At 46.9% G+C, this 9,459-nt stretch overlaps 1 protein-coding gene across 1 annotated transcript; it reads left to right on the top strand.

The window, feature by feature from the left end:
• The first annotated feature begins 922 nt into the window (after positions 1-922).
• Positions 923-8,318, top strand: LOC123455839 (E3 ubiquitin-protein ligase TRIM39-like). Its single transcript, XM_045137774.1, has 2 exons — positions 923-986; positions 6,658-8,318. The coding sequence occupies exons 1-2, from the start codon at positions 923-925 to the stop codon at positions 8,316-8,318; spliced, it is 1,725 nt and encodes a 574-aa protein (XP_044993709.1).
• Positions 8,319-9,459: the final 1,141 nt, after the last annotated feature.

The following is a 9,459-nucleotide window of genomic DNA, read 5'->3' as shown; positions in this document are numbered from 1 at the left end:
GCACAGTGGTTAGAGGTGCTTGTTTTTCAAGACTGAACGCCCAGGTTTGACTCCTGATTCCCCAGTATCCTCATAAATTGGGATGCACAAAGTGCCGCATGAATCTGGAGTTCATTTACAGTGGTAAGAGCCCTGTATATATACATTCATGCATCTCTTTTAAACAAATAAATAAATAAAAATTTTAAGTGTTTGGCTAGAAACTAGAGAGATGGCTTAGCAGTTAAGGCACTTGCCTGCCAAGCCTAACCACCCGGGTTCTATTCCACAGGACCCACATAGGCCAGATACACAAGGTGGCACATGTGTCTGGAGTTCGTTTGCAGTGTCTAGAGGCCCTGGTGCTCCCATTCTCTCTATATATAATCTTCCTCTCTTTCTCTCTCCTTCTCTCTCTCAAATAAGTAAATAAAATATTCTTTTAAGAAGCGTCTGACCCAGTGTTGTGGCACATGCCTTTAATCCCAGCACTCGGGAAGCTGAGGTAGAAAGATCACTGTGAGTTCCAAGGCCAGCCTGAGACTACAGAATAAATTCCTGAATTCCAAGTCAGCCTGGGCTAGAGCAAGATCCTAGCTCAAATAAACAAAACAAAAGAAAGTGTAAGAAAGAGATACATTAAACTTGTGCAAATATCACTGTGTGAGGAAGTATGAATTTACCCAAGTGTGATTTACATTAATCATGCCAAATCAGTTATCAGGTTTTGAAGAATCATAAATTTCTTTTGAGATGCTCCACAGTTTTTAAGGACATATGCCAATCTGTAGATTTCAAGACAAGGTCTACTGCAAACGTCACTTCAGAAAGTTTGCTTAGCAAAGGGCTTGCATGTCAGATTGCCGTTCCACATCCTCCAGGGGGTCCAGTGTTGAGCCACTATGTATGCTCAGAATCTGCAGCCCAAACTCACAGTGGGAAGATGGAGAAGGAAGCAGAAGTGGCAGCAGAAGAGGGGCCAGAAAAGAAGCCGGAAACTCCTAGGGGTAGACCATAAAAAGGCCTGGGACCACCAAATCAGATCCTGCCTTATTATTTATTTTAAAAAACAATCTGCCAGGTGTGGTGGTGCATGCCTTTAATCCCAGCACGCAGGAGGCAGAGGTAGCAGGATCGCCGTGAGTTCGAGGCCACCCTGAGAATACAGAGTAAATTCCAGGTCAGCCTGGGCTACAGTGAGACCCTACCTCAAAAACAAACAAAAATCTTAATTTTAAATGAAGTGTTCCTACAAGTTTTTATTAGATTTACTCTTACGTATTATATATTTAACTGTTGCTAATACATAGAGATTATACTTACTCAAAAGTTTGTTCTTTCTAGCCAGGCACAATGGTACATGCCTTTAAACCTCCCACTGTGGAGGCTGAGGTAGGTGAGTTCAAGGCCAGCCTGGCCTACAGACTGATCTCCAGGTCAGCCAGGGCTAGAGTGAGATCCTGACTCAAAAAACCAAAATCAAGCAAACAAGAAAATTAAACCTAGTGAGTGGTCTTGGTTAAATTACTTCAATTGTAACGCCCGGCAGATTCTTGTATATAGTTTTGCCCTCTACAAATGGGTTTCATTTATTCAAAAGTAGAAAAATTGAGGATCCGTGTGAGTTCAGGAGCAGCCCGAAACTACATAGTGAATTCCAGGTCAGCCTTGGGTAGATCTAGACCCTACTTTGAAATTCCAATTATCCAATCTTTATGCCATCTTTCTCTCTTGACACATTACAGTGCTTGGGAAACTGGGCAAGACAACGACATAAGAGACATAAAGATAGAAAAGAAGGAAGTAAATCTGTTTATAGACAACATGATCCTGTCTGTAGCACACACATGAAAACACCATTTGAGTGAGTGAATAATATCAGGAGGCTGCGTGCAGAAAATCAGGGTAAGAACTCCACTGGCTGCAGAGAGCTGACTGCAAGTAGTGAGAATGGGCAGCTTAACTTATCTTTAGGATTAAAGCTATCAGTTTTCACCATGAAAGGATTAGGGTGTGGTTGTGCCATAGGACACTTGCCAAACCTATGTGAACCTTGGGTTCCAACCTCATTGCTACAAGACAAACAAACATTATGTTACTATTATATTTATATTTATTATTACAAACATATATACAAAAATTACCAAGGTATTTTGGCACAGGTTGAAGTGCTGTACTCTGGAGCTCACCACTTAGGCTATACTGGCTGATCAGTGAACGTCAGGATCCACCTGTCTCCATTTCCCTGTACTAGGATTACAGGCACATGCCACCATGTATTTATGTGAGGACAGGGAATCAAAGTCAGGCCCTCATGTTCTTAAGGCAAGCAGTTTTCTGATTGAGCAATCTCCTTAATCCTTTGCTATAGAACTTTCAGTGATCATATAGTCCCACCACATTAGAAATCCTTTGTGATAGTGGTGTTAAATTTTATTGAATATTTTTTCTGTTTTTATGGTAATCACAGCAGGGCATGGTGGCACACACCTTCAATCACAGCATTCAGAAGGCAAAAGTAGAAAAATTGAGGATCCGTGTGCATTCAGGAGCAGCCCGAAACTACATAGTGAATTCCAGGTCAGCCTTGGGTAGATCTAGACCCTACTTTGAAATTCCAAATAAATAAATGATCATAGCTGAGAGTGATAGCACATGCATTTATTCACAGCCCTCTGGAGGCAGATTGTATGCATGTGATTTGGGGTGTTCTATATATATATTAGTTCAAGTTTAAGGCCAAACAGGGCCTATAAGGTAAGTTCCAGGTCACCATTTGCTAGAGTGAGAGACTTTGCCTTGAAAAACCAAAACTCTCAGTGGCTTCCCCCAGGATTTATCTGATACTTCTGTGGCATGTGTGATCCAGAGATCAGAAAGGACTATACTTCTGAGTCTCTGCGGACCTAGGCAGCAGGATGTGATGAGTGAGCTGTTTGGAATGCCAATCAGCATTCATTCATCTGGATTCTTCCCTTCACGTTTCAGAGTTGAAAGCATTTCACTGGCTCATTTTGCATTCTGCACACAGAGGATGTTGAGTACATCTGGTTGAGGAAGCAAGATGGTCTCTGTCACTTTAAGACAAATTAATTCTGAATTAACACAGAAAATGTGGCCTCCTGTTTCCCTGTTTGGTGGAGATGGGGAAAACTGACAGGTCAGTTAGTGGACTAGTAGCTGCTTGCTAGGCTCATCAAGGGCAGCTCCAGAAAGGAGGCACTCTCGAATCTCAGATGCAATAGATGGCACTTCAGTCAGGGGCCACCAGCATGGTCCTGCTTTGGGGAACAGTCACTGTTTGCATCCTGGGTCTGAGGTCATGGCTCTTCACTGGTATGATCACAGCACGACCTGAGACCCCTGTGCACAAACTGCTGACTGGCCACTGTGTCACCATAGACAAGTCAGACTGTGAGAGCATGCCTTGTGAGAATATCAGTGCAGGGCTTCCGGTCAAGGTGGCAAATTTGTCCCTGCAAAAAGCAACAGGCAAAAATAAAGGCCATCTGCCAAGACGAGGAAGCCTTCGCCCAAGCACAAAGCTGCCCTAACTCTCAGTTGGAGAATCTGTTTAATTTTACAGATGGCAGAGGAAACTCAGGAGATCCAGGATCCATGAATGTGTCAAGAAAAGATTAGCTGCTGCCTATGATCAAAAGTGCCACCTCTGCCAGGGCCCTTAAGAAATTCCAAAGAAAGTGTCAACACAACTATAGCACCCACGGCTAGCCTGGCACTAACTATGACCATTGCTACACTTGTCTCTCCCCTTCCTCCTTGCTAAAGGCCCCTGCCCTGCCCAGGATGACAATGTGCAGCTGGATTCATTTGTACGTATTCATTCCTGTGAATGGCGTGAGTTACACGTGACCTTAGTCCAGCCTGTGAGCTACCAGAGGTAATGAACACCAAAGGCTCCCAGGAAGGCTCCGTGCGCTGCCTTCAGATGACGTAGCCAGCATCAACATTGGAGGACAGAAGCCTCAAACCGGGAAGTTGAAAGACAAAGATGAAAGAACCTTGTGTCATTTTAAAAACAGTACATTTTATTTATTCTACTATTTTTATTTAGTTATATTTATTTTATTTAGTTATTTAAGAGAGAGAGAGAGAGAATGGGCACAATGGGGCCTCCAACCACTGCAAATGAACTCCAGATGCATGCGCCACGCTGTGCATCTGGCTTACGTGGGTCCTGGGGAAACAAACCGAGGTCATTTGGCTTTGCAGGCTGGTGCTTTAACCTTTAAGCCAACTCTCCAGCCCACCTTGTGTCTTTCTTTAAAATTTTTGTTTATTTTTATGTATTTCTTAGTGATAGAGCAAGAAAGAAGCCAAGAAAAGAGAGAGAGTAAGTAGGTGCACCAGGGCCTCCAATCACTGTAAAGGAACTCCAGATGCATGTGCCACATTGTGCATCTGGCTTACATAGGTCCAGGGGAATTGAGCCTCCATCCAGGGTCCTTAGGCTTTACAGGCAAGCACCTAACCACTAAGCCATCTCTCCAACCCACCTTGTGTCTTTTGATGAGAACTTTTAAGCAGCTGTACTGCTGTAGGCAGCCAGGCTCATGTGGTAGCAGGTGATTTCAGAACAAGAGTCCCACACCCATCTGAGCTGATAGTGAGGGGTTCTGGCATTGCATCCAGATACATTCACCTTGCCTGGGCCTGAGGTTTCCCCATGTTTTGATTTTAACAAACAAAAGGAAAAAAAGATAAGAACATTTTCTAACCTCTCTGACCATGGACTCTCTTTATATCTTTTTGTAAATTTAACTCATGGCAATCTTTCTACCTCAGATTTTGTGTGTGTGTGTGTGTGTGTGTGTGTGTGTGTGTGTGTGTGTGTATGTATTTGTATTTGTATTGCTTTGAGGCAGGGCCTCACACCTCCATGGGCTGATGCATGGGACTCACTCTGTAGTCTGGATGGCCTTGAACTCATGACATTCTTCCTACCTCAGCTACATCAACTTTTTATCCTCCAATCTTATCAGGACCCTAAAGATTATGGGGAGACAAACAGGAAATCAGACTGAGTTCCTCATTTCAGGTTCAATAACTTAATCACAGCTACAGTTTCTCTTTTGCAGAAAGTAAGGCAACCCACTCATGGCGTATGTGTGCCATCATGTTTAGGGAAGTTATTGGGCTGACCACAGGGGTCTTTTTAGCACCTGGGAAGACAAAGACATGGCTTACATTTTTCTTCTAACTTTCCGAGTCTCTCAATGTGCCCCGGGATTGGGATCAGGCAGCTGATAAAGCCCAGGTGAATCCATTGCTGGAAAATCTTCTCCTTCTTAGATCCCTCTCCTCAGCTTCCCTGAACCTGGTCCTAATGTGTCCAGTGGGATATGTGGTTCCCCATACAGTCCAACTGCCTCCAAGAGTGATAACAGCTTGGAATGACGGGGATATGTACAGTTAATTGATAGACTTCTGGTATTTGGACCCAATGTTTCTATTTAGAGATCAATGGGGGGTTTCTCCATGGAGTCTGTAATTTTCCTCGCCACGGGATTCTTACTAGACTTCAAGTAGGAGACAAGAGTCTCTGCCACTAAACAGGATTCATGTCCAATCAGAAAACAGTGAGTTAGTCTCCAATGGATTTGTACCACTGTTACACAACATATACTACTTGTCAACCAAGTTGGTGTTTTGCCCAGGCTTACCAGCATATTATTAAGCCCCTGATTGGTTCAGAACCCTCCTGATCGAATCAACAGGTTTCCTGTTGCCAAGAAAGATGATTATGTTCTGCCTTGAGGATGATCAGTCCTCCTACCTCTTACTCCCCAGTGCTGAGAGGGAAGAAGTTGGCTCTCATGCATGGCTTCCATTGAAAGTATAGTTTCTTTATTTGCAAACAGACAGAGGTAGAGAAAAGAGAGTGAGGGAAAGAAAGAGAAAAAGACAAACACATAGAAGAAACCAAGCAAGCGAGCACAGCCCAGAGACAATTGGCACACCAGGGCCTCAGGCTATTACAAAGGAACTCCAGATAAATGGACTTCTTTGTGCATCTGAGTTTAGGGGATTACAAGGGATTAAAACCGTGTCACGCAGCTTTGCAGAAAGACGACCTCAGTGCTGTGCCATCTCTCCAGTTCCAGTTATGTTTAGTTTTCTTGGGGTGGGGGAAGGATTTCGAGGTCAGGTCTCACTCTGGCACAAGACCTGGAATTAAAAATATACTCTCAGCGTGTAATTCACGGAAATCCTCCTAACTCTGCTACCCTAGTTCTGGGATTAAAGGTGTGCACCACCACACCCTGCCTAGTAAAGCTTTTCCTTAGGCAATACTGTAAACAAACAATTAATCTCTGAGCACAAGGCTCTCATGCACACTACCAAGAATGTTAGGACAGCTCAAGTGACCAATCAGTTCCAACTTCCTGTCACCAGGATTTCCTATTGCCAGGAGGGATGATTAGGTTCTGTTGTCTGGTTGGTCAGATTCACAATGAAGGGAGAGCCTATAGGGTGTGTCGCAGAGGTTGTGGGTGCGCAGGATTGGTGGAGGGAGGCAGTCCTCCTCCTCCGAGGGGTGGTCCTTCCCATGGTGGACTGGATATAAAGAAGCTTCCAGAGCTCACAGACCCATCCACCTGGAGTCCTGGGCTGCCTGCAGGACTACACACCCAGTCTCAGCTGCCCTTCGTCAAGCCTGCAGTACAGTCTTGTCAGCCTTGCACCGGGACGGAAGACCAGAGGTTCACACGGGAATTCAGCACAACTTCGGTCCAGACTGGAACGACCACTGCTTCCACCCTTGTGGACTGAGTAGACACTGGGTTCCTCACGCTTGCAGAGAGCTATTGTTGAACTGCTCAGCGCAAAAACTTCAGAAAGTGGAAGAAAGGAGTCTATCCAAAGCCAAGGCCTCTGCCTCTTCCAGAATGGCGACCTTGGAGACCTTGCAGGTGGAGGCCAGCTGCCCCGTGTGCCTGGACTATCTGCAGGAGCCTGTGATCACCCAGTGTGGCCATACCTTCTGCAAAGCCTGCATCACCCGGAGCTGGAAGGACCTGGAGAGTCACTTCCCCTGTCCAGTCTGCAGGAAGACATCCCGCCACCGAAGTCTCCGCCCCAACTGGCAGCTGGGCGGCATGGTGGAAGTTGCCAAGCAGCTCAAGCAGGGAGTCAAGCGGAAGGTGAGGGAGGAGAGCCGCCTGTGCCCTCAGCACCGCCAGCTCATCTGCCTCTTCTGCCTCGACGACCAGGAGGCCCTGTGCGTGCTCTGTTCCATTGCCCACCTTCGGCAGGACCACAGGGTGGTGCCGCTGGACCAGGCCGCCCAGGACTGCCAGGAGAGACTGCACGAGTGCCTGGAGGCCCTGGAGCAGAAGATGAGGGACGTGGCCCGCAGCAGGTCCTCGGAGGAGATGAAGCCCCGCGAGCTCAGGAGACTGGTGCAGCGTCGCCGAGAGCAGATCCTGCAGGAGTTCGAGGAGCTGCACAGGCGGCTGGAGCAGGACGAGCGCTGCCTGCTGTCCCGGCTGCAGGACGAGGAGCAGGAGATCCTAGGGAGCCTGCGGGTCAACGCTGCCCGCCTTCGCGACCAGCAGCAGGCCCTGAGCCACATGGCCGCGGAGGTGGAGGGCAGGAGCCAGCAGTCGGGCTTGGAGATGCTCAAGGACGTGCAGAGCGCACTGAAGAAATGTGAGGAGCTGACCACCATGGAGGTGGCTCCCGTCGCCATAGAGCTGACCATGACCTTCGGCAGTTTCCCCAGGCAGTACTTTGTCCTACGGAAGATCCTTCAAGAGCTGAGTGCCAATGTGACTCTGGACCCTGAGACTGCTCATGCTAACCTGGTGGTGTCTGAGGATCGCAAGAGCGTCAAGTGTGTGGAGACACGACGCCCCAATGTCCCTGACAAGACACCATGGAGGTCCAACGTGTGTCCTTGTGTCTTGGCTACCAAAGGCTTCAGCTCCGGTCGACACTACTGGGAGGTGGAAGTGGGGGACAAGACCCACTGGGACATAGGAGTGTGTCAGAAGCCTGAGAGCCAAAAGGGGGAGCTCACTCAGTCCCCTGGGAATGGCTTCTGGCGACTCAGGCTTTGGAATGGGGACAGCTATGCAGCCACCACCTCGCCTTTCACTCCCTTGGTGGTCAAGGTGAAACCCAAGCGCGTGGGTGTGTTCCTGGACTATGAGGCTGGCACGCTGTCCTTCTACAATGTCACCGACCGCTCCCATCTCTACACCTTCACGGACACTTTCACGGAGAAACTTTGGCCCCGCTTCTACCCGGGCATCTGGGAAGGCAGAAAGAATGCCACCCCACTTACCATCAGAACCCCCACTGACTGGGAGTGATGGACGGTTGGGATGTGCTTTCTTAGGAATAATGCATGCTCAAGGGTGGAGGGAATTGCATGTACTGCCTTCCAGACCCAGGTGGCTGGTCTACACAAAACCTCTGTATATGGGGTGTGGGGGGGACATTTGGTATTGGTGGAGGTAGGATGGTGGTTGGGTGTTGTAATCATGGTGTCTGGTTTATGTAATGGGATTTTCAATAAAAATTTTGAAAAAGAAGTGGAGTGTTGGGCTTTCCTTCCTGTGTTCTTTTGCAATGTCTTGGTGTCTGCCTGTTTCCAGTCTCAACTATTTTGAGCATGCTTAGATTTTCGGGGTTTGTTGTAAAGGGGAGCTGGAGGAGGTAGGGCGCATCTCTGTGTACATCGGACTCTACTCATGACTTGTGGGACAGAAGACATTTTGAAACAGCCCTGGGGAGATACTGGTGTGACACACATTATACTTTTTTTGTTGTTGTTCATTTTTTTTATTTATATATTTGAGAGCTACAGACACAGAGAGAAAGACAGATAGAGGGAGAGAGAGAGAGAATGGGCGCGCCAGGGCTTCCAGCCTCTGCAAACGAACTCCAGATGGATGCGCCCCCTTGTGCATCTGGCTAACATGGGACCTGGGGAACCGAGCCTCAAACCAGGGTCCTTAGGCTTCATAGGCAAGCACTTAACCGCTAAGCCATCTCTCCACCCCACATTATACTTTTCATTCATTTCTGAGGTCACGTGGTAAAGCCATCAAGGCCTGTATGCACTACTAAAATAGAGCCTTAACCATCTAATCATTTTTGAAAATGTCATTTCTTTTGGGTTTTTTGATGTCGGGTCTAACTGTAGTCTAGCCTGACCAAGAATTCACAATGACCTCTCAATAAACTCTCAGGGGCCCTTGAACTCACATTAATCCTCCTACCTCTTCTACCCTAGTGCTGGGATGGCAGGATAGACATTGTGCATACTTAAAATGAAGCTTTCTTTTTTCTTTCTTTTTCTTTTTTCTTTTTTTTTTTTTTTTACTTTCAAGTAAAGATAGATTGGGAGAAGTCAGTGAGGGAAAGTGGGAGAGACAGAGAGGACCACCCTATACCTAAGTTCCCTGCCTTTCCCTTGAGGTGTGAGTTTGTTATCTGTTGGATTTCTAT

This window comes from Jaculus jaculus, chromosome 18, assembly GCF_020740685.1.
Source record: "Jaculus jaculus isolate mJacJac1 chromosome 18, mJacJac1.mat.Y.cur, whole genome shotgun sequence".
In the NCBI taxonomy this organism is placed as follows: Eukaryota; Metazoa; Chordata; class Mammalia; order Rodentia; family Dipodidae; genus Jaculus; species Jaculus jaculus.
The sequence above is the reverse complement of the archived record's forward strand: the minus strand, read 5'-3'. Positions and strand labels throughout refer to the sequence as shown.

Bases quoted from the DNA above. Each gene is read 5' to 3' on its own strand.
- LOC123455839 (XM_045137774.1), top strand. From the start codon at position 923: ATGGAGAAGGAAGCAGAAGTGGCAGCAGAAGAGGGGCCAGAAAAGAAG. The intron at 987-6,657 runs GTAGACCATAAA...CCCTTCGTCAAG, and splicing joins GAAGCCGGAAACTCCTAGGG to CCTGCAGTACAGTCTTGTCA.